General features: G+C 38.6%; 1 protein-coding gene across 5 annotated transcripts in view; it reads right to left on the bottom strand.

The window, feature by feature from the left end:
- Positions 1-26,376, bottom strand: part of CAP2 (cyclase associated actin cytoskeleton regulatory protein 2) — a 68,396-nt gene that overhangs the window by 25,870 nt on the left and 16,150 nt on the right. For all 5 annotated transcript variants that reach the window (XM_066188616.1, XM_066188626.1, XM_066188601.1 and 2 more), the window contains one exon: positions 9,664-9,741. In XM_066188616.1, the coding sequence (XP_066044713.1) occupies positions 9,664-9,741 (78 nt within the window). The remainder of the gene's footprint in view (positions 1-9,663; positions 9,742-26,376) is intronic.

The raw sequence follows: 26,376 nt of genomic DNA on the forward strand, positions 1-26,376 counted from the left end.
TCTCAGTTCTAAATTTTTAGTTAGTGATTAAACTGCAGATGAATTACAGTGTATATGGCATATGGGTATAGAGAGGCTCATTAATTCTGGTAGTAATCAGTCTTGTTTGGCTTTACAGTGCAGAAACAGTTGTGCTGAGGGTTCTAGAAGAATAATCTCTTTATTGCAATGAATATTAAAACAGCTGACTTAATAAAATCATTGTCTACATTATATCTCTAAGAAAACTGAATTCCAGGAGATGAATCAGAACTGTTGGAAAAATCTTCAGCATGCCTTTGGCATGTGCTAGATAAAATTTCTTGTCACTTAAGACACAGCACAGTTGTTTAACAGAAATTTAAGAGTCTCTTTATAAACACCATTCCTATCATAATATCAATTTTGCTGAAATGCTTAAAAATGCAACATGGGCACAACTGACAAATATCTGAAGTAATTCCCAGTATCCCTCATTTCTTTTAAAATAATGATTAAAACCAGATTGTCATTTTAAATACAAATAACTAGACAACCAGCCAGCATACAATATTTTATAAATCTTAAGAGAAAATCAAGAGTAGTAAGACTATTGCCATGATTAGCCAAAACACTCCAAAAAAGTTCCAGCATGCAACAAGAACTGCCTGAGGCTTTAGCTTCAGAGACTGTTTAACAGTTTCAGCCCAGTCTCATAAAACAGCCTGGAAAACCAGTATTCCAGCAGACCACACTAGACTTTCTTCTCTTCACATATTTGCATTACCCACACAAGAAATTCCCCAGATGACAGGCTTAATAGGACTGGGGCACAGGGACACTCAGTTCAGGAGGATGGCCAAAGTTTTGGGTTTTGTGATGTTTGAAATCTGCCTGTAAAGTCACACTAAACTGAATGGCTTGCTTAAATTTTGGCTGCTTGAGCCAGTGATTATTTGAAAATCTCAGCTTTAATTTGGGAAAATGAGTATTTTCTCAGGACCACTGTTGTCCAGAAACCTGACAGCATGAATCACAAAGGCACAAAACACAGCAGGTAAATAAAAATATAGTTTTTTAAAGATCTTACGTATTTTTAAGCTAATCTTACATGGCTCTGAGGGGTGAGATTGTTTACTGAAGGATTTTTATGTTGATGAGTGGCAACACAATTCAGACCTCACTACTACAGTGTTTAAATCAACCTGACCTATTATGAAAAAAGCATGTCAAGAGAACAAATACCCTTCTAAGTTATACAAAACGAGGGCATGGCAACCTTTGGCGTCAGAGCGGCAAAAGAAAACTCAGAGAATTTGGGATCAACAGCCCCTTCATTTTACTCAGTTGCAACCTGAACAGTGTGAGTACAACCTTTATTCCATGGTGTACAGTTCTGTTACCTTCTCCTTCATACTTCCATAAAATCTCCATCATACTTATTTTGTATTTTTACGGGGCAGGTTTGAAACATGGAGTTGATCTGAATCAGGTGTCTTTGCATGTGTTGGAAAGCAGTGCAACCTAATAGGAATGGTTCTGCAGAGCAAAACAGTTGGTGCTGGGGCCCCGACATTCACAGCATACATGTAAGGGGGGGTTGTTTGGGACTAGCTGTAAATTGTGGTTTAGATGCTGCCTGGGAGTGTATCTTCCACTTAACTTCATCAGAAAGATACCCACTTTGTACACCTTAAGCTGCTCTATAATGTGAAACACAACATAGTAAATGGAGCTGATTTGAAGGAGAAATACAGTCTCACTGTGAGCTAAAATACTAATGTAGACACAGTCATTATCTCTGCAAACAGCCTAGTACAGTCCCATCCCACATTTCATCCTTTCAAAGGATGAAAAATGCCATGGATAGCAACCACCACACTCAGTTCTAACCATTTAACAGGCAAGCATCTGCTTTCAGCTGAGACTTGATTCCCTCTGCTGTAAATGAAGAAAGAGATGTCCCTGAGGAATTCTTCCCACATATTAATAGATATTAGATGACTATATGTTAGAAGACATTAATAGACGTGAAGAACTGGACTCTAGAGGTGCTGGCCATCACTGTAAAGAGAGCCTAGAAAACCACCTTACACAACATTCCTACCTTGACAGTTTAAAGCTGATGAGCAGAAGCCCATGCTGTGTCTACAGGAATAAGATAACCAGTGAGACGCATTTCTGCTATGAGTAGCTGTGATTCTAGAACTGAAATAGTTTTTGATTAATTGTAATTTCCCATTTTTTTGTACTTTCAAAATCTGTAAAGCAGACTTTTTTTTTTTTTTTTTTTTTTTTTTTTTTTGTATGTACGCAGTTTAAGAAAGCCTTTGTCTTCTCTGAAACTCTTTATTCATTGCCTGGATGGAATCAGTGTTCAGATTAGGCTGAGAAATAACCTGTTTAAGTATATATAAAATACATTTTTTTACCCTATTGCACCTTAATCCAGTATTTTCTCTGCAAGTATTTTCTGACTGGCTGAAGAGACCATAAGTAAGATTTTTCTCTGAGATAACTACATGTATGTCCCTCTAGTATTTTGATATTGTCAGGGTTCAAACCTCTCCTCCGATCTAACTACAGAAAGACATTAATTTATTATGGCCTAGTTTTCTTAGACTGTAAATCTTCAACATAGTGGTGCAACAAGTATTTGATGTGTTGGTCAACAGTACAGGTTTTGTCACTTCAACTCACTGCTAGGCAGCAGCAGGACTATGACACAGAGAGACAAATCTGCAGAACTGTCTGGTCAGCTACATCAGCACAGAAGCTTAGACACATTTGTGTGCTTCCAAAGTGACTTAATTGGTATTTGGCTTTTATTCCTCTTAGATAGCACAAAAAATTTCTCAATCTAACAGCCAATATCAGCTGTAGCAGTTTTATTCTTTGTGGGGAAAAAAAAAACAAAAACAGGGAATACCAAACCATAACCCCACTTGACAAATTACTACTTTAGTCATTTGTGGGTTTATTTTTAAATGTAAACTCTGAGGCAGGGCATATGGAGAGGAATGTGAAAGACAAATCGCTTCAAACCAGTGGAGAAATCCAGGGCCTGATACAACCTGCATGCAGCAGTTTACAGCAGTGCAGAATCACACCCACTGCCTTTGGCTGGGACTGGCTGGTTTTTAAATGGACTTGAATGTTCTGTGTGTTATATTCTCGTCCACTACAGCTTTCTGTGGGCAGTATTTTCAACAAGGAAGGGTCTTCCTGCTTTAGGCACATGGGCAATATCCCACAATTAATCAACAAGAACAATTATACTAATAAACTGCTTTCAACTTTTTGATTTACTACTCCTCAGTCCTGCTGCTGTGATTGTAGTCCATGTCAGTGGGGTCCAGGGCATTCCAGGTAGCAAGGAGATGGTGTTCTGTTAAGCCACACCTGTTTCATTCACAACATCTGAGATCCCATGAATCTTTGCTAAGGGCAATCACCTTTCATGGAGCATGTCCCAGGAAAGGGACATTACATGTTGCAGGTTTCTGTCCTTGGAAAAACTGTAAGACTGCCTGGTTCATTGAGCACTTCCTGGAAGTGACATAACTTTTGGAATTCACAAATCATCGGATGTGGTCTGATTTAGACCAAAGTAAAATTTGAAAAAAGGAAAACAATTAACTAACCTGTGAATCAAAAAGCCCTGCTTTTCAGTCATCTGTACCCCGAGTACTTTCCTTTTTAGAAGGTTATGTGCATAAATCCCAGGAAAGAATTGTGTAAGAGCAAAAGGAGAGCAGTAGTTTGGATTTGTGTTTAGCAGAAATAAAGAATATGGTAGTTAATGGGAGAGGGAGTGTCCTATCAGCTTAGCTCAGTAGGGTCTCATATGGCACAGTTTGAATATCAACATTGCTACAGGGACTGAAAACTACCCTGCTGATTTTTGGACGTTATGTTACAAACGGCAGAATTCCAGTAAAGGTTTGCAGATCCCTAGAATTGCTTAGCATGTCAAATGAGGATCTAGAATAGATAGGTACACTGGAGGTCACAAGTGCAAGGGCCCTTTGTGACCCTGGTGCCTGATTCTTGCACAGAACGTGAACTGCTGGCAAGTCTGTGCTAGTGTGAGCCAGTGATGTGAATCTCTGCCTCTGTCCTGTGCAATCTGGGTGATGCTGCACTGATCATGGCCCTTCTGCATTCCTGTGATCCTTAAAGTGTCTCTGGGCCTTCTTCCTGCTGAGCGCACTGCCCCTGGGACAGAAGTGAATCTCAAATGCATTCACCTTTTATTGACCTGGGAGTTTTGGCGAACACAAGTGAAGAAAGTGAAATGGTACAAGGATACCTAGAGAAGTTAACTAAAAGAAAGACCTTGAGATGCTGGGGTGTGTCCAGAGAAGGGCAATGAAGCTGGTGAAGGATCTAGAGAGTAAGTCCTATGAGGGGCCAATTAGGGAGCTGGGGGTGTTTAGCCTGGAGAAAAGGAGGCTCAGAGAGACCCCATTGCTTTCTACCACTACCTGAAAGGAAGGTGCAGTGAGGTGGGGCTCAGTTTCTACACCCAGGTAACAAGTGATAGAACAAAAGAAACTGGCGTCAAGATGCAACAGGGGAGGTTTAGATTGGAGCTTAGGAAAAATTTCTTCACTGAAAGGGTTGTCAAGCACTGGAACAACCTGCCCAGGGAAGTTGTTGAGCCTCCATCCTTGAAGGTATTTAAAAGACGTGTGGTACTTAGAGACATGGTTTAGTGGTTGAGTTGGCAGTGCTGGGTTTATGACTGATGACCTTAAAGATCTTTTCCAACCTAAACGATTCTATGAACTGAAAATATAAGGAGTTTGAGGCTGATAAAATGCAGATGAGTGATTTTGAGACAGAATTACGAGGTAACAGGTGTCAGGGGCTATCTGGATGTGAAACAGAGTAAGAGTTTGCAACAATATCCAAAAAATGAGCCTGTGAACTCTGCACTGCAACGGGTTAGCAAGTGGAAACTGTTGGTCCATCCCTGCGGCTGTGACCACACATCACATGCAGTTGCAGGCTTGCTGATAACAGAGGTATGCCAACAGTTTGGCATGATTTCAGAGAACAGGACCGGGGGAAGGGGTTCCCTTTAGAGCTCAGGACTCTGAGGCTCTGTCCATGTCACTCTTGGCACCTTCTGTGAGTTTGAGGCCTGAGGACCTTAAAAGGATTGAACCAAATTCTTCCTTAAGCTATTTCTAGACACAGAGGAGCAGGTTTGCAGCAGTCAACTAGCTGAGAGAACGGCAGCAAAACTCAGCCCAAACTCTTTTGCATAAGAAAGTAATAAATTAACAAGGTGAAGAGTATCCTACTGTTCGTATTTTCAGAAAACCGTAAGGGTGATCCCAGTAAGCATGAGGAAAAGTAGGGGGAAATGGAATGACATAAGCAAGTCAAGGTAATTAGGAAACAAATCCTGCTAGAATGCAGAATAATAAGTCCCAGGAGTCCTGTTATTGAAGTACTTTAAAACAGAAAGAGAAGAAAATGAGCAATCCCACACTGACAGAGAGTAGGGAACTGTGAATCTTCATCTTTTGATTTCTACATAAAAATTCTGAGAATGAGTCCTTTATTCAAAGATTATGCCACAACTATTCTAATCCTACAATAGTTGTTTTTTTTTTTTTCTTTTTCTTTTTGCTTGGCTATAAAAAATTAAACCAGAAGGATTTGTTCTCATGGCTCTAAGTCCAAATTCAAATACAGTTTCTTGGGTTTCTATGGGGTGGGATGAGATGTCCCTTTTCTAGCAAAAAAGGGAAAGCTCTCCTTTACCTCTCACTTTTTTCCACCCCTCTCCTCCCACCTGTGTGCAGGATCTGGATATTTAAGCTAGGTATTTAATTGGAATGTCTGTCTGCACAATGTTAGTAATTAAATCCATGAGCTTTGGCAGTCATATGAACTCAGCATTCTTTTCTAATGAGAAATTACGTAATCATTTATAGTCTGAACTGCATCTGTCATTTAAATCTGTTTGTAGTACTTCTTACCACGAACACACTCATCCTGCATATGCTTATATTAATTCACAAAAACAATAATCTCATTAATTTGTTCTCAGTATAGGAACAATGGATTCCTCATGCCCTCAAAGCAACTCTTAGAGCTGTTTGAACTTTTAAAGTGAAACATAACAACTCATAAAGAGAAGGCAGTATATGAGTCACCATTCACAAAGAATTTAATGCAGTGACTTTGAGCAGTGATCAACAATTCATGATCGCAAATTAGAAGAAGTTGTTAAACAGATAAATTTGCTCAGGAACACTAATTACTTTTTAAAATTATTATACAATGAAATAAAAACCAAATTTCAGTCAGAATCGTATTTGGCTTAGACTGTGAGAAATAGAAAATTAAGATCCAAACTATTTCAGAATGTTTTGTGAAGGTTTATGCTAAAACCTGTCTTCTGAATAGCCCAAACAACATGCAAACATGTGGTCTCAAAATACCCTTTTAAACAACTTCTCACAGATTACAGCAATATTCTAATATATTTTCCCATCTTCTCTGTACTCTCTTATACACTCATATATTCTCTCATACTGTTTATAATAGTAAACAATTTATAACAGGCATTCTTTTGTTTTAACATTTGAAGTTTGGCATCAGCTAATAATTTCTAGTAAGTGGATGGACTGAAAAATCCCATCTTGCTGAATGAGCCTTTATCTAGCAGCCATTAGCTGGGACATACACAAACAGGAATATCAACTGGTGGTTTTGTCATGTGATCGCTTCCACTGCACATACAAATATAGAACATGACCATAAAAAGTAACAGAACATGCTCTCAGTGAAGTAATTTATTGCAGTTGATGCTAGATTGGTATGCCAGCTGGAATTACCTTCCTGGCTCCTACTATTTTCATATATACAGATAATAAAGGCTGTGCACTGCAACGGATTCCAAACGGAAAAAATAACATTATTAACAAGAAGCAAAACTCCACAAAAGCAACTTCTAGCAATCTTGACTGTTTGAAAATGTTTGCTAGTGATTCACAGCAGGAATTAAAGAGCAAAATGAATTCTAGGACTTCACCATTTTCATAGAGAGAAAAAAATACCACTTTTTGATGATATACCTTTCTCTTTGCTGAGCACAAAAATATCCAAGGATTATTATAGATATAGGAGCTTTCTTTTTGTTTGAATTCCTTTTTCATTAGTTTGTAAGCTGCCAGAGCTGAGCTAATTTATTTTTCCAGTGCATTTTCCCCTCCCTCTTTTTTTTTTTAAAGGCACCATGTATGACATCCCAACATGACAGGAACTCAGTAAATCCCCTCAGTCTCCACACCGCTGTCTCTGAATGTCTACAAAGCTACTATGCCATAATCGCAACTCGCTGGCTCATTCACAGCTTTACATTATAAAGCAAACAGTCTAGACAGCTGAATGACAGAATTACTCTCTTTTCTCTTGCATTTATAGATATGCTGTCATCTTCATTTGCTTTTCTCTACTCTGTGCATTCTGATACACTAATGATCAGCTTTCCTGTTTGGATTCCACACTGACTCCATGGCTCTAGGCTATAAATACAACCAGAACTGAGATGACATCACAGGAATAAGGTCCTGGGGGAGCAGGGGCAGGATGCCTATTTCTTTCCTTCTCCTGGGTTAGCTGGTGATTACCAGCTTTTTCAAAATGGTTAACCAATGTGATCTTACAATAGAGGTTTTTTTTTTTCTCATTGTGATGGAGATATAAAAATCCCTAATGCCTGGAACCATCTCTCTCTGCAGTGGGAAACAAAAAATTAATTCGTACAGAATAGGTAGCCTTCAACTATTTTCACATCTGCCCATAGTATAATTGAGTGTATCTGTGCAAAAAATATGTGCAAAATAGAGAAAAAGAATGAACAATAATATGTGTTTTGATGTCTATAAAAATGTGTAGCTAACAGTCTTAAAAAAACTTAAGTAACTGGATTGGGTTTGCACTCACCGATAAAAAGAAACTGTAATCTGTAATATTCCTGGTATTTTAACTTTGGAATGATGTGCATACACATGTCATGGGGCACTTCCTCTGTGCTAAAGGGTAGTTAAATGGTAAAAGTGTACTTCCTTGCCTTCAATAAGCTGCAGAAATCTATGCAAGCCTGATAATGTGCAATGAAGACACGTGGATATTGATGGCGAGCTCTGGTGGTGTTTATGAAAAGGGTTTTATTATTTGTTGCTTTTCCTAATGCTTCCGTAACCATCATTCTGGGTTGCCGGAGGATCGCTTTTTACCTCCACTCTTTTTTGTTGTTTTTTTTTAGCATGTTTTGTTGACATTTTTAAATGAAAATTTCTAAACTTTACAGTTGAAAAATCTCAAATTTGACCTCTGACTTGAGGTCAGGAAGTTGTAAGGGTAGGAGTAGGGAGAAGCCCTTGCCATTCTCTTTGGAAAAGTAGAGAAAATCCTACTGATAGCGCATTGGCACAGGAGGCCAAACCAAGACCCACAATTTATTCTTGTACCAGAGCTATGACAATCCCTACACTTCACAACATTGCATTACATTATAGGCCATCAGAAACTGCTCACTGGGGAATATTTTACCTATGAACATGTAAAATTTTGTGGCCCACTGAGTGCAATTGTATTCACAATCAATATAAATGACTGCTCGAGGCCTGTACCAATGGGAATTTCGCCTGTTCTGCCTGAGCCATGACCCACTTTTACTCCCTGAGATCAGGGACAGCTGGAAAAACAACGGATCCCTTCTTGCTTGGAACTCTAAAGTCTACCCTTGAATATCTATGGGCTTTTTCTTTTTTTTGTTTTCCTTGAGTACACTTGCCATTAAAACATACTGATTAGAAAAACTACTAATTTGTGTCTCTAAGAACAACAGTGACATCAAAACTTCAGTAACTTATACCATGTGCAGGGAGTTCTGATTTGCAAAAATGGATTTTAATGCACTTTGGAGCAGTGAATGAATGGAAAAACGCAGAACTGAAGGCAACGATGAGACTGAGCAAGGGAAGACTTCATTCTCTGCCTACTCCAAGGAGAAAGGTTCAAGGGTGCTCCCACAGAACAGCTACCTGATTGCTATTTCCAGGAATGATACAGTGCTATTGGCCCTCAGCCTTCTTAGAAACTACAGATGAGATGCATAACAACTGCACAGCTTCCCTGAGCTTTGTAGTGAGGGGAGGATTTAAATAGTTACCACTAAAACAAGTATACAAATCAACTTGATAAAAGTTTATTTTTCAATTTTCTTGACAAAATGCTTTGCATTCCTTTCAGAATTGGCCTAACCTGGACCTCAGTTTGAGGAATACTGAATGTAAGGGCCAGTATTGGTTTTGCCCTCACTAGCTCATACCCTGACTTCAATGTCTACCATGTAGCATTCTTGGGGGGCTGGAAAATAACCATTCTATTCCAAGGCATTTCCAGCTTCCAGAGAAAGACCGATCCCACTTGCAACAGTGAAGTGGACACCTCCTTTGCTTTCTTCAAATGATCTTATATGCATTAGTACAGAAAAGGTTCTTAACCCTGGACCATGGCTTTCTCATCATTACAGCAACATGCTTATAAAAGTGAAAGCAAGCCCCTAAGTGCACTGTATAAATAAAGGAACAAAGAAAGAAAATGCAGGATCAATAACATATGGGAACACAGGCTTCCTTATACACTGCTCTTGAAGCTCCAGGTCACTTTCCTTACCTCTTGAGGCTCTTGACATTGAGATGCTAACACCAAGAAAGATCTCTGTGCTTGGAATGCAGCACGTACCATCTCTGCCTGTAACAAAAGGAGGAATATAAATTAAAACTTAGCCTGTAACCTCCGGTGCCTCTTTGTGGCAGCTGAAAGTCGAGTCTCAAATGTTCAAAACGTGACAGCTCAAATCTTCCTTGCTGCTTCTCATCTAAATCACAGCAACACTGACTGGAAGAAATGCATTAAAGTACTACCTTAGCTATAATTTTTTTTTTACACCTAAGGTTAAATTCCCAATCTTCTTCAGACAGGAAATAAAATGAGTTGATAAGCAGGCTTTTAGTTATAATTCCTACATTTAGTCACAGGAGGATTTAATTTTAACACTTCAGAGTACATCTAGGCATTTTAATGGTGATGCTTATACCCAAGTGCATGGCAAGAACTTATTACCACTGGGAACAGCAATCTGCAAGCTCTGTGTTGAACTGCAGCTTAGGCTGTGGTGCTGTTCAGTATGAGTTGAGCTTGGCACATTTGCTGAGGGACTATGCTGTAATTCATTCCTTGCCCATGATCTGTGGGCACACTCTAAGATCGATGGCTGAAGGTTTTTGGGCAGTTTTCCACTCACAGAACTCTAGAATTTGGGTTAAAGCTGCACCTGACAGTATGCTTACATGTCACCAGTTTGGATGGGTGATAAATCTCTACACTCCTGGGTGTTTACTAATGTTCGAATTTATGGTTCTTTTTGTTTATTTGAACCCTACACATTTTCTGTACATTTTAAACAATATACATTGGCTTGAATCAGTATTCCAGTATCACCTCTACCTCATCCAGGTGGATGATAGTGACTAGGCGAAAGCATTACTGGAATGGAAAAGAATTATTCATGACTAGTATATATTGCTAAATAAAAACCAAACCAAACCAAATGCTGTTAAGTTAATCTAATATGAATAGGTACATTTATAATCACTTTGTGAAAGGGTGGGGAAGCGCATACTGTTTTTCCTTGGGGTTTTTTCAATCTAAAAAGAAAACAAGGAAATTATATATACAGACCCATGTGGATGAAACTTAAAATACATAAAAGTCAGGAAATTTGATGTTGTAGCAAAGTAAAACAGCTAAATTGTGTTTATTCATCTTAAAATGTGATGGCATGAATAAAACATAATCTGTTAGGATGAAAGTCACTGCAAGGAAGATGGTAAAGGAGACCCAGCTTGGACAGTATTTGGGGAGAAAGGGATAATATGGTCTGACAGGCTGAGATTTGGAAGGGTATAATCATTTCTATAAATAGATAAAGAAATAAATAATAAGGGAAACTTAAATGTTCCAGCCAGAGACATAAATACCATCAATAATAGCAAGGTTTAGATATTCTTAGACATTTCAGATTACTGGGGTTTTTGTACAGAAATCCATAAAACAACAACGTGTAGGTTGTTTTAAGCTAAGGGGGGGTTTTGTGTGTGTGAGGAGAACCTTGTAAAACAGCTCAGAAAAAATGGATGTTCCTAAGGAGGAAGTGATTATGAATGAATTCAGTGCTTTTAAGATTGCAAGATGAGCAAAAATAAATCTGTAACTAAGGCTTGGTATACGGCAAACCTTCAGAAAATAGAAAAGTCAACGAAAGAAGATGATTGGTCTGAGGAACTTAATGATTTGAATGCAGGAAAGGATGGATTTACATTAAGAATGGAAATAATTCGTGTGCAGGGGAGAGAAATTGTAGGAAAGGGCTAGAGTCTCTAAATGAACAAATAATGAAAGCAATATAATAAGAATAGGTATAAAATCTACAGAGAGTGAGAGGAGGCCTGGATTATCAAGCAGAACTTCTTTTCAGGCACTGTAACACATACAAGCAAAGGAATGATGGATAAAGGCTTTTTTGAAGTGTCCCTTGCATGGGAAAGTAAAACAAAGTCGTATTTTTTTAGCTACTGGAACAATAAAGAAATAAAGCAATGAAGTGAGGCCCTGACACTGATCTGAAGGGCAAGTTGGGCATGTCTACATTATCCTTGAGGTACAGATTATCTGTTGCTGAATAACATGGTCTTCCCAATTTCAAGGAAGTTGATATACATGAAGATATTGAAAGGGTAGCTAAGGAGAATGATCAATGGGAAATACATAATCTGAATGGGAAGTCAAATATATGCAGCTCAGTGACAGAATCATTGGGTCCATATTATCTTTCTTCCAGACTACTGAAGACACTGGCAGATGGAAGCACAAGTAGAAAAGATCTTAAATATATATTATTTGGAGATAGTACTAGGTGAAAGAAATATGCAATGATGGATTCGGCAAATATGCCCAAGAAGAGGGAGGGAGGTTATGTGAAAATGATATCATGATTGTTAGCTTGACTTTGGCACCATGAACATTTAAACCAGATTTGAAACAAGTGACTAAAACAAATGAAAACCAGGAGAAATTACAATGGGATTACCTGGGGTTGAAATCATTACTTTGTTTCTTAGACAAGGATAATATGTCAGATCTATTATATCTAGGCATCATATAAAATGCTCATTTTGGGTCCTCACGGGAAACTCAAGACTTTGAGTGGAAATGACACAAATTAGTATAAAAATTCTTCAACTGGATAAGAAGTGGATAAGCAGAGGTAATAATGAAGTCAATTACAGGTGGTGTTACTTGAGAGGAAGAAAGATGCTAGTTGTGTTTCTCAGGGATTAGTTTTAGGAGCAATCTGTGTCATAAGGAGCAAGAATGAGGTGTGTGCAAGAATCATAAAATTCTTGGGCAACCCAAGGTTGAGGGATTTTAACACAGTCAAGAAGTACTCACTCATCACTTAAGCAGAGTAAGACAACTTTGTTGGCACAGATAATATGAACTGATTAAAATTTACCAGTCCTCCCTGCTGCCCCTTTAAAACAATGCATAGTTCTGGGTGTAAATATGGAACTGATTAACTGGAAATGTTGAAGACTGGAAAATACAAGTATAAAAGCCAGGAGGGTGGCTTTTTGAAAAGAACATATGCAGTTCTACAGCAGATGTGGCAAAGTATTTTTAGTAGACCTACTGAAGTGTTAGTACCATTGGAGAGAACCTCCTCTGGAATTCTGTGCACAGAATTAATACAGTCACCTGTGTTAAAAAAAGACAAGCTTAAATCAGAGTTAATACTGAGACAACTTGGATTTTTAAAGCAATGAGTATAGGTCACACAAAGATAAAATATGAGTTTCACTTATTTTTCTTAGCAAGAGAGTGGCTGAGAAATATGAAAATTCTTTCTCATAGACAATGCAAATAATAGAGAATGAAGAAAATGGTAGTGTCAGCACATAATCACAGGTCTGAAAACTGGGCCATGAGTAAGTGCAGTCTTAAGTTTATAAGATTTCCAACAATGCAAAAGGTGAAGTTCAGAAGGGATCTTTCAAATCCCTCCAAAGAGGCAGCATTATTTTAAGACAGAGCTTTAAATGCTGATCAAACAGATCATACACATAAGAAAAGAGTCCTTAGATATAGAAAGTTAAGATTGTTTATTGAGTTCTTGAACACATACTGAGCTGTAACATCAGTGAGGTTTGAAAAATGTGTCTGTCTGGCACTTTGTCTACACTGCATTAAATACACACTTCTGGGATCCCAGTGGTCACCATGGAGGCTGAAGAGGATTTTTTTTCTCCACTCTGAGTACAAAGTATAACAACTGGTTTCTTGTCTTATTGTTAATTTCTTTTGGATGAAGTACTGGAATTTGGTCAGAGCTGGAGACAGACAGTTGGATGATACACACTGATGTTCCTAAAAGACGGGCATTCCTTGACTATGCCTCATATGTGTGTGAAAACTATTGTTGAATGTGGAATCAGGATTCATTTCTCCTCCAGAACTGTATTACTCCTCATTCTCTACTGCAGATTGTGGCCAAGGCCACTTTCTCAAAATGTCTGGGAACCATCTTTAAGAAATCTTGTGCTATTGAGTGCACACAAGCCATATGTAACATTCTTTTGAGTTAGCTGTGCTACATTTAAATGGTGGCTTCTTGCATTCTTTTATTATCCAAAATTTATTACAAGCTGTTTGAAATATTCAGTCGTCAGTGGACTATATATTGGTTGCAAGGCTCGTGCTATGTGCCCAAAATTTATCCAGACCTAAAAGCTTTTAACTGTGTAGGGATCAGAGCAGCCAGATTTCTCACCTTTGAATATAAATCTTAATCAAAGGATCATCCTAACACAGTATTTGCATTTGACAAGAAGAATTTTATAAGAATTCTGCCACAGTGACTTCCTTTCTGCAACAGCATTAAAAACAGCTTTCAGAGTTCTACTTGCTTCTGAGCATGCCGTACTTCTTTCCCTGCATCCTTTCAAAGCAACAGAAGAGCTTCTTCTCATTAAGAATGCATTAGTTCAGTCTATCACCATTCCACTTCTTTCTTGTAGTCTTTCAAACGTGACACTTCATTGCTACCTCCTTGTGCTTAGCAGCCAGGCTGTGTAACAAGCAGGCAGCACTACACTTTTGGAGGGAGGCAACTCTTTCATGAGACACCCCCCCCCAAAACCAGCAAAGACTAATGAGTGAAAACACACCAGAGGGGATCCTTCTCAACAACTTGTGTGGCTCAGACAAAAGACTGCTACAGAACAAATCAGCTGAAACTCTTTCAGTTACATTCAATTTTAGTAATGAAGCCTGACTGTTCGAAAATAAAATAGGAATCATCAGTAAATTTATCAGAGTAGAGTACACCACCAACTTGCACACATCCACCTGAAGACAAAAATGGAATGTTTTGGAGCAATAGAAAATTGACATCTAAAAACTTTGGGTAATCCTTTTGGCATTCTTGGTAGTACACACAGACACATCAGACAGATTCCTCAGATGAGGTGAATACTTTGAAGGAAGCAAATTCCTCAAAGCACTTTCTACTCCGCTTTGGAGTTTGGGGGAGATGGCTGTGACTTTGCACCTGAATTGCATGACCATGTGGCGTTTCATGCACCACCCCAATTTCCCCACTGGTAAAGTGTGGAATAATGCATCTTAATCCTTCACCTCAGGTGTTTTTGACAGCTCACTCAGGTGACTGACATGGCTGGAAGAGCTGAAGTTTGACATGTATGCCATGACAGCCCAGTTCCATGCTGTGGAAACCTGTGGCTGATTACAGTGAGTGACCTCCCTGCTGCCACTGCAGTAACAGCACAGACCGGCCTCTTCTCAGTTAAGCTTGCAGAGGTTAATGGAGGAACCATATGTATTTAGAAATAATCTTTTAAATAGCAACTGGTTTAACCTTCTCTGTCATAACATAATGCCAACTTCTGATATTTGTCAGAAGCCACTGACTGAAAAATTGACAGTCTCTGTGCGAGATGTCTAATGAAGACAATGCTGCTGACCTGTTTGAAGGATCATGAATACAAATTCCACTCAAACGTGCACTGTTTCAAACTGCGTAGATGTAAATACACTGAACCTGAAGCTTAAATTTCCAGTTTGCTTTGGTGAGGTACAGTTCTCCAGAGCACATCTGGCTTTAGGATCTGTCTTTCTCATTCAAAATGTTCTATTCAATCTAAGTTGACTATCACTCTGGTATCCAAGTACCATCATAGATAAATATTATTTATGTGCCAAACAAGCTACAAGAACAAACAGGCACATGCACTCAGATCTCAAGTTACATGTAAATTCACTAGTTGAAAAAACCCCCCAACTAAATAGAAGTAAGAGAAACAAAAAAAAGATTTCCTAATGAAATTCAGTCAAGAAAATTACCCTACTGACCTTGTAATATTGAATTTGTCAACTGTTCTTGTATTTAATACCATATTTCCTCAAAGTCATAGCATTTAAAAGCAGTGTAAATATCAGAATCCACTGGACTTCTGCTGTTGGAGAATGTTACACATCTGCATATCTATACATGCAAACTTAACAGAGACAATTGGCAAACCAAAATACAGTTCTAGATAGTAAAGAGGACACAAGGGAAAAACAGGATTTAGTGGTCCTGAGTTCAAAATGCAGTTTCCGCAGAAATAATTATGGGTCCTTTGTATCTAGCAAAAGACACAATGACTGGCTGTAGAGCTTCACTGACCCCAGCCTTTCTCTGAAAGGGACAGCACTACCAGAGGAAGAGACACAGTTTATCTTTTACATTTTGCTTTCAAAAGCCTCTTCAAAGTGAAGTGGTGAAGTGGCTGCTGGCTTGAAGGGAGAGGAAAGAAACGGAAAAAGAATGGAGTTTAAATTAAGATGGGGATGTCATAGAAACTATCCAGACCAGCAACATAGACAGTATTTATTTTGAACAGCTAACTGGCTGATAGAGATTTTTAAAAACTGGACCAAGCCTTAAAGAGCTACTGGCAGCTCTCCAAACAGAGCACTTTTTACTCCGGAAAATGAAAAGTTAAAAAAAAAAAAAAGAAAAAAACTGTCACCTTTCTCTCACTGGGCCATGCAGAAAACAGGGTTGAATTTCAAGTCAAAACTGAAGTCAGTGCAAGATTTGCCATTGGCTTTGATAGAACCAGACACCACCTGAGATATTTTCTATTTTCAGACAGGTACATTCACTACCACAAATCAGCTGTCCCCTGCACTGAGGTTTTTTTGGTGTTTTTCAGCCTTTGTGGCTATGACTATATTAGGGAATTTTTATTAAAACTTCTCAGCATTGCTACTGCCTGTACAGTACCAATCAGTGTTACCACCTGTATAGATGCTAGTCTCTCCGGATGTTTATATCTGCCAGTGTATTAAACAGTGTCATGTAACTGCACAGTGCCGGTCAGTATTACTTGTTTCAGAGTAGCATTTGTATCTCAGTTCATTAACTTTACTTGTTTACTGTGACTTAAACCACTCAGAGCTCTTACCTCTGGTGGAGTTCAAACCATATTCTTCTTTAAGATCTCTCAGTGCTAATTAATGATGTAAGAGGGAAAGAATCGTTTGGGGTAAATTGTTGATGCCATTTTATTTCTCCATTTGAAACATGAACTGCACAGATGAACTGGAGTCAAGGGATATTTAAAGTCACAACAAGAGTTTTTACAATAATTTCAATATTATTGCCTTGGTTAAAGAATATACATGTTCTGCGCCATTTGCACCAATAAAGGTCCACAGTGTTCCGGAATTTCCTCTAAACTCTCTCAGTTTTGAATGACATGCGTTTTTCTGATTGATTTAAAGGGACTGCTAAGTTTAAAACATAATGAATACTATTTAAATGTCTGTTTTGTTAATTAATTAATTATTAATATTAGTAGCAGAAACAGTCAATTATTTTGGTCATCTGTCACTGCTTCAAATGGATATAAGTATTTTGCTTTAGGGCCATTGTGGCTACTTATTACTGCCAAGTGAAGCAATAGGAGATCATATTCTCCAAAAACGTCTCAAATAACCTTTGCCACCCACAAGAGAGGAAGAACAAGGCCAGACCAAAGCTACTGACTAGCTCTTCTAAAGCTCAGGCTGCTTTTTTATCTTCCAGATTCATAAATTCTTCATCAATCTCTTTGACAACAGCCAAAAATCTATGACTCTCTTGACCTCTGTTCATTTCAACTTTTATACAGAAGTTCCAAAAATAGATGTAAGGTACTGATAGTTAGGGATTCCAGAAGATTCAGCATAGAAAAAACACTGAAAATTGTGTGCAAAAAGAAAAAGTCCACTCATTACTTCAAATGTGGTCTATTTACAGACTGAAGTGTTCGTGGTTTTACAACACCTTTCTTTTCTGAGCAGTTTTGAAAATGTTCAAAAATTCAAGTTTGCCATTTTGATTGCAGACTTCTGCAATGGGCCAAAAGACACCTGAGGGAGATTTCCAAGCCATCTCACTGCACAGCACACAGGCATGGATCTATATTTAAAAGCCTCCACATCAGTAGAAGGTGCTATTGTCACATTGCAGCATCTGATCTAGATCTAAGCACCTGGTCCCTGGTGCTCCTCTATGGACCAGACACAGCAACAAAATTGTTTGTCAGCTGTGTGGGATTTGTGCTGTCATTTTCTGCCTCTGTAATATGTCACTAGTGATCACCATAGAAACAAACAACAGCTAAAAAGAGCCAAACATTTTTTAAAAAAGCATAAACCCACCGTAAGAACAAATGGCTTCTCTCCAGTGCACAGGAAGCATCACTAAAATCTATACCATGCCACCATTGTTGGCTGGAGTAACCAAAAACTGGAGTAACCAAACACTGTATTTTATCAGAGTTAGGGTATGAGTCACAGCAATCGGTGAAAAGTGGGATTTTTCCTGCCTCAAATTTATTAAATAACCCAGGACTCCTGAGGTAAAAGGCTTTTCCAGGGGGAATACATTTAAGTAAAAATGTTACATGAATATTCCTTGTATCACATGTCAAGGATTATGCCATGATGAAGTGGTAATTTTTTTTGGAAATCTGCATTAGGGAAAGTAGACAGAAAGCACCCCAACCTGCACAGGGAGGAAGCTGGCTACAGTCTTCCTGAGAGAGCTCTTACAGCTCTTCAACCTGACTAGCCTACAAAAACAAGCAGGTTTCTCCGAGAGTGATGGCAAAGGGAAACCAGCTCAATTCAGGATTTCACTGAAGACAGGAAATGGGGTATATTAAAGTTTCACAGCCCTTTGAAGCCTGTAGTTTCTCCTGTTACCTGGAGCTACATTATGCATCTCTGAAAAAGTGCATTACTTCTTTAAATAAACAGGAACTACATACAATGTACTGAAGTAATGAAGTCTAAACTTTGTTATTACCAAGATCAACAGTTTTTAAAATTCAGGTGCCTTTTTTCTTTCCCATGAACATCTGAGCTCAGAGTTCTTTGGAGGACCTGGTTGCCAGCATTGAGGAACTATTTGTGGAAAGACTTCATTTCCCTGAGGAAAAGCAAACCTACATTTCCTTCATGGAACACATCTTGTAAGCCAGCACATCAGAGAACCACAGAGATCTTGGAGCCTGCAGGTCTCATTGTGATCTGCACAAACACGCTTTTCCTGCGCTGGTTGCAGGCACTCTGGTTATTTCTCTGATGGGCTGCTTTGACCCTCAGGCTGCTGCTAAGCAGCCCCACTCTCTATCCCCAGCTGTCCTGTCAGGAGCCCTTCTCAATGAAGGTCCAAATCCATACAAGGGGAAATTCAGAAAAGACTACAATTTCACAGGCCTTAGGATGTCATAGATGTGTCCCTGATTTAACAAATACAAGTTCTAGGAAGTTCAGATGCTTCTCTCTGTAAATTAAAAAGGTTACAGCACTTCTTGAGGCACTACTTCATAAATATTCTTCTAGCAGTGTTCACTGAGCACCCTTCCGAAGAACTGATTTCTTGACTTTCTCTGTCTGACAAGCTGCCTGATAAAGACTGGAGACCCACTAATTTCTAAGAAATTGTACTACCTTTACAGAGAAAGTTTGGACAAATAGGTTCTTATATGGAGAAGACTTTTTGTACATTCTGCCTCTCATGCACTTCACGACAACTGGTGACATTGTCCACACACCTCACTCTGCAAGCAGTCTCACTGAGCTCCCTGAAAGCAACTCAAAGACCAAAAGTGCCAGAACTTTTCTCATTGTAAATTCACTTCCACTTTTATCACCTTGAAAGAATCCCAGGCCCCCAACCAAAATTTACTCACATGGAAGTCAGTTCAAAACTTAAAGCTCAGACATTTATAATATGTAGTATTTCTCCCCACCTGAACCATATCTTCCTTTGCAGAGGTGCTAAATAACAAAAGCCTACATGCACTTGGAGAGGGAGCCTCAGCTGCTCTGAAAGGCAAGGATGTGATTGAAAAGCAGAACTGAACTAAGGTGGTTTTTTAAACAGAACATGTATTAAAGCAAAATGAAAGAAATATTTCAGTCTCAAAGTTCTACATAAAAATCCTAAACGAATCTTTTTGCTGTATCTCTGGAATAAAACACATAATTCAACTTATGAAACTATGCACCGAAACTTAAACTTCTTTGCAGTTCAGATTAATTGTGGAAATATATAGTTCAAGTTTTGGGTGTCAGTAGACTAAAAGAAGTTAGCAGTGACAGTGACATGGTTCAATCTATCCTAATAGATTCTTCAATGTTCAGAAATGTGACCATATTGATCTTGCAATTCATACTGGATAAAAAGAGGCAATGCACGTTTGTGGCCACATTATACCCTCATCACTCCTAGCTTATTTAAAACAACATTCAAACCACTCACTGGTTTCCCTTGTGGCTTAATTCTCATTATTTACTGAACTCCTTTTTACTAGAAACTGACTGGAGAGCCAGATTCTGAGCTCATTGGTTTTTTTTTTGCTGACGACAATGAACAGCCTTCTCAGTTTCCAAGCCCAGCATTTCTATACACTCAAAACAGTTGCAACCAACTAGCAAAATAAAAGCAGGTCAGGGATGAGGAGGCAGATGAGTGAAAAGAGTGTACACGTGCTGTTCAGAAAGAATAAGACTGAAAATTAATTAAAGACTTACTCATAGCCTGTAGCAACAAATTACATCATTCAAGCATGTGTCCCAAAACAGAAAAAAATGGGGGGAAAAAACCATCCATGGATGTGTATTTCTCAGATCAAAACAAATGGGTTCAAATTACATTACTACCCCAACTCATAATTTTCACCAGCAAAGTAAAAACTATGAGCACCAGTAAAAAGAATTGTCAGTCAGAAGAGGTCTGTGACAGCAAGGATGCTGTCTGTTTTTCTGATGGATCAAGAGAGTGTAACTTGGCAGTGCTTCACTAGAAATTACTAGTGTGAGAACCACACACCTTACTATTGCAATGCTGAGTGCCTGAGATGACTGCCACCTATGCTCTCTAGATCCTGGCCTGCTTTGAAACAGAGAGAAAAGTCTGATTACCTTAGCCAGGCTTCCTCATGGACCCTGGCTCTGTGTTAACTCCATATATCCAACCCTCCCTAATAAGTTTCCTCCTGACTTTGCACCAGCAAGTGTCCTAGGCAATGGCTTTGTAACAGTCTTGTAGAGACACTCACACTGTATTTGTGGCTGTGACTGCAGGTGGTTCAAACTCTAAAGCCATCTGTGATTTAGCTCGCTCTTTTAGCCATGTAATTTTAACACCTTATGATTTCTGGTTAAGCTGACACAGTGATTTTCAACTTGTGGAACTCTCACGCCTGTAAGTCTTGCTCCTCCTGGAAAACCACCAAGAAAAACTGGTTTCTTGCCAGTTGACTCAAATATTCTCTTAAAGGGCTTCAATTAAAAAAAAATTATAGAGGATAGCAAAATTAGCATGAGCTAAAGCATATGATCAGTTCTGACTTTGACTTCAAATGGCCAAAAATGTTATGTACGCCTTGATTAATTGCTCCATTCATTAAGTAAATTGATTGGTAAAACATGGGCCTTGTATCTAGTCTGAACACCGAATATTATTCTGAATTCATCTGGTCAATTAAAGAACCCTTCATGATCAGACTTTTTTTCCATAAGAGCAACTTCTCTGACATTTCCTTGGGCAAACATGATGAATTTCTTTGTTTTCACACTGCATAAAAGGGTTCCCACTCAAATCATTCTGATACCTTTCTGTAGCATCCTTGAGAGATCAGAAAATCCCGTAGTACTGAGTAACCACATCCACACATAGAAGCCCTTTTAGTTTTAGACCTTGGTCTAAAATGGTGTGTAATGGTTCCTGATCAACTGCACTCCTTTAAAATCAACTGCTTATTGATTAAGTCAGGAACTACTCCATATGCAAAGAAACCCCATGAAAACAGGTTATGAGTAACTCCTGACAGCCTTGAGTGTTTGTGGTTTTGATTTCTTATGTTTCTAAGGAAATGCCATATAGAATGTTCTCATTATATATTCCCACCACTATCCTCCCTAAATTTACAGGTGCATGTTTCTTGTGCCAGCAACACACAACTACATTCCCCGTATTGGCCACCATAGCATTTATTTTTCAATATTTGTTTGACTTTTATCTCTTCCTTGCCTTTTTAAATAATAAGAAAAACAACTGGTAGTTACTGCAGTGTCAGTGTCAAGGAACTAACAGCCTTATCCAGGTCCCATCAAAATTGTTGGAAAAATTCCCACACTTTCAGGGGGGTGGTGTTCTAGACTTGGAATGGACAGGTCCTTCATGCTCAGAAGCCACCTTTACTCCCAGCCAGGTGTCTTAGAGTCCAACAAGCATGTCTGCACACCACTGCACCTGACTCAATAAATCCTGCTTGTTTTGAAAGCTAGATTTAATCCCTATGCCATATGGGAAGTTGTCCTTTGGAACAGAGCAATCAAAAGTTGTGAAACTCCAAGAAATGTCAGTTTTTTTCTAAACTAACCTCTAAATTCGCCTCTTGGCTAGATTGTATATATTGCACTTCCATTTTTCTTCTCCTATTAAAGTGAACATTCTTTATTGCTCATGTTATGAAATATCTAGTAGTACTTATCCAGGGTGAGAAAAACAGCTGAACTAGCATTACAAAATCAACTTGAACACTGACAGATTTCCAAGGCTGATGATTTTATTTTATTTTCCCTTTTGGTGGACAGCATTACCATTTTTTACACTCTAAGACTTTTTCTCTCAGTTGAGTGCACTTTGTATGCTGTCAAAAATATCTGTCTTTTTATTCTTTTTTTGTGTGTTCCATTTTCCCCAGTCCTGCAGTAGCACCTCGGTTTGGTGTTTATTCCATGCAACAGAAGATATCTCTCACAGAAATGCACGAGCAGCCTGACAGCAAGTTTCTCTTTGGGCATGTCGACATCATCCTTCTCTCTGAGCTCTAATTCAACTTTCAACACAATGCCTAAAACTGCACGGCCCCTGAGCACAAAAGATGAACACGAGAGTACACTTGTGCATTCTGTTGCCCTGTAAGCAAATTGCCTTGTTAATGAGGAATCAGTCAAATAATGGGTTTGAGAGACTGCATTTAGATTAGTTAAGATAAAGTGCAAAAGTGGGATTTTTTTGGTATAGCACAGACAGCAGCTTATCCTGTTCAAAGTTCAGGGCTATGAATGTCATTGACCCATTCTTCAGCATGTCTCACATGAAAAGACAACATCCAGCTATTACATGTGTCATAACTACTCTTTGAAAAAAAAGAGGAAGGTAGGATTTTTGAACTTCACTGGTAGTCCAAACCAGAGTGGCATTATGCAAAGTGCATATATATTTCATAAAACATATCTCCTGCCTTCAGCTCTCTGTTTATATTTACGTGGACTTCACTGGGCAGAAGAGAAGGACACCACTGCTTTCATGTAATAGATAAGGAAAAGAAATTCTCTGGGTACATGCATATATTTGTCAGGTGCATATTACTTTCTCTGCTCACCATGATAAAAAACCAGTGCATGCACAGAGAGAACTCCTGCAGATTGGATAATGTGCTGTGAATTACTCCTCTTTGCTACCTTGTTCATGCAGCCACACATGTAATGGATTGCATCTAAACTCTCTTCCAATAAGGAGCAACTGAACCAACAACCACTTCATTTCTGAATGCTCCAAGCTGTTTGACCTCCTGTCTTGAGCTCTGCATTTCAGCAACTGGAAGCTGATGGAGGAGAGGAGGTAAAAGGCATCCATATTTTCATAGTTTTCCATTCCAAGATAAATAACTTGGATGAGAGAAGAGGGAACATAAATGAATCACACAGACAATCTGTTCTTTCAACTGGTGAGGTTGGGAGGTTAAAGGATTTTTACAAATAAACATTTTAAAAAAAGGCAAGTATTAGCTTATGTGTTTGACAGAAGGTTGTAATTATGCTCTGCTCTGTACCACATAAAACACAAAAATATGGAAATGTGAGGTTATCTATCCTTCTCCTGTAGAACCAGTACATTCTCTTCCTATCATGATGTCTCATCTGGTACATTACTCAAACTCAAGCCAAAGTATTCTACCATTTGAGACAGCACATAAACAAAAATAATGTGAAGAAGCTACTAATAAACACATTACAAAAACCTGCTTCTTGGCCTTCCAAAGTCTTGCTTTCTTTGCTTTGCCAAGGCAAAGAGCCCTTCAAACCTGCTTGAACCCAGCTTCCACACTGGGACACAATCTAAAGGTAGACTACCTTCCACAAGCAGCTCTTTGTCATCCTTAACACATTTTCTTCAGTGCTGGATTCATGGGCTACGCTGTAGAGTCACAATCCGTTTTATACTGATTTTGCATTTCCCTCATTCTGACAGAAGGACAGTTTTTGGTGTTGGCACATATGGTGAGTCAGCTTCAGGGCTGTTACAATCTGTAATGGTTGGTGACAGCCCCCAAAGACACTGGTATGTCAGGCCAAAGACAGCTGATTGGTAGCAGTCCTGGCCACATTCACTCTTTTACTGACTTCACATGCTCTACAGTTATGACATGGACAGCAGAAAGTGGTTTCATAAAATCTGTGCCTGTAGGGGACTTCACATTTCATAGAAATATCCATATAATCACCAGATCTTTATTTCACAGTGACAGAACAGGGAAAAGATCTTATCTTAGCTGTTTAGGGTAATTTGTTTTAAATAGAGTATGTAAAAGCCTAACCATTCTCCCTGTCTCTTCAAAAGTGGTTCATCAGTTCAGTTGACCTCAGAGATTCACCACTATATGTAATGTAATTTGAATAAGAAATATGTTGCTCTCAAGACTGAGCATAAGCAGAACTCTGATAAACTAATCTTTGTAAAACCCACTGTGCTGCTGTGTTTAACAGAGCCAGAAGCTAGCTATTAGTTCTTTTTTTCATGGTTTGTTTGTTTTGTTCTCTTTCAACAGGCTTTTTAGAGTACAGCATGCTGAAAAAATAGGAATGAGGCTCCCCAACAGATATCAGTTGTGTCAGAATTCTTCCTTTCACCAGGCACACAAACCACACAATCGTTACAGCCATCAGCACAAAACACATCATGTTAAATCCCTCACTTCTTTAGCATAATATGAAGTCTCTCTTTCTCTCATATTACCATTCTGGTCCGTCAGGTATGTGAGGTTTTTCAAGGCAACAGGTGTTTTTTGAAATAAAATACAACCTTCCCTTCAGCTCATTATGTGAAAGAGACAGCAGCTGCAAGTATAATGCTGAGGACACATGGTCTATGAGACACCCAAAAGAAAAATACTCCTTGTTCCACTTGTTAAGGTAAAGCACAGATGTTGCTTCAGTGATAAGCATGAGCATAAGGCAACCACAGTCTGCTCCACGTTGTAAATCCAGAATCTAAGATTTCAGAATATTGAGTAGGCTGCAATCAGAATCACCAGTTTCTTTATGTAAAGAAAGCTAATGCAGTGTCTAAGCTCATAGCACTAACAAATACTCTATATCACAGCTTGCATTACACTATCATCAACAATATGCTGGGGACTGTCCACAGACTTGTCTGACAAATTATTAATTATCTTTTATATGGACTCAGTTATGGGTATGAAATAGTGACAAATGCATAAATTAATACACTTACCGATTTAATGATTTAAACATTTACAGATAGTGTATATTAAAAAGGGTTTAGCGATTTAGAATGTTAAATGCAAACCCTTTCCCTGCTTAGTATTGGTAGCAAGGCTATTTTTGTATCACTCAGATCTAAACTGTTGAGAAATCAACTACAAAATAATGATGTCTAATGAATGTAAAAACCCAACTAGAATCAATCCTTTCCAGGGAGCAATTCTCTGTTCAGTTAGGTTCATAATTCTTCCTCCAACTCTCCAACCCCCATTTACTTATTTTTCCCTTGTTTCTCTGAAGAACCAAGTACATATATTATAGCTTATAGTATAATTGTCTAGACTTTTTCAAATAAAAAGGGAGTGCAGCATTTCCTTAGAAAAACAAAGATTGTCTAGAATTGCCTGGTCTCCTTACTCCCTCCTGTTTTCTAGGCCTAACTAGGTCAGAAACTCTGTCCTACAAACCAGAACATGTAACACCACAGAAAAAACACAGAGATCACAGAATAATCCAGTCATCTTTCTCTGTAAGTAGACTGGTTGCTTTGGTTGTCCTGAAGAATATTTATGTTGGCTTTGCAACATGGATCTCACTAGCTTGTAGGACTGCATGTTTTTCTGGCTACAGTGTTTGTTACATAGAGCAGCACAGCAATCAAATGGGAACTGTACACACAGAGGAAGGCCTGATGGCATGGATCTACTGAAAAAGTCAAAAGCTTCACGCTCCTTCATATCCAGCTTGCACTGACCCTTTTTTGTGTGTGGGATGTTTTTTTGGTTTTTTCCCCAAATCTATACTGGGAAGCTGTTGGTAAGATGAGTCCATCCCTTGTCAATTCTATCACGACCCATTTTAGGGAAGATTGGCTTAAAAAAAATAAAATGACGCAAACAAGTTCAGGTTAAGATCATAAGGTTAAAAAGTATTGTCATCATGAACATGATACCATAGTACTTCCTTGCTGTAACTTATGTTTTTAACAAAAGGTCATTTAAATGGCTGAATAATGTTTTAGTTTGCTACATTGTTACAAGTGAAAGATACGTGAGTAATAAAAACAAACAACCAGAACAAATTCTCTACATTAACTGGAATAATGATACACATGCCTATAAAGCAACTACAGGAAGTTGTCATTGCTTCAGCCTACCTGTTGTTTGCTATTAATTTGTTGGACCATGTTCT

The sequence above is a fragment of the Chamaea fasciata genome, unplaced genomic scaffold (assembly GCF_029207755.1).
Source record: "Chamaea fasciata isolate MVZ Bird 193981 ecotype frontalis unplaced genomic scaffold, bChaFas1.0.hap1 SCAF_1, whole genome shotgun sequence".
Taxonomy (NCBI): Eukaryota; Metazoa; Chordata; class Aves; order Passeriformes; family Sylviidae; genus Chamaea; species Chamaea fasciata.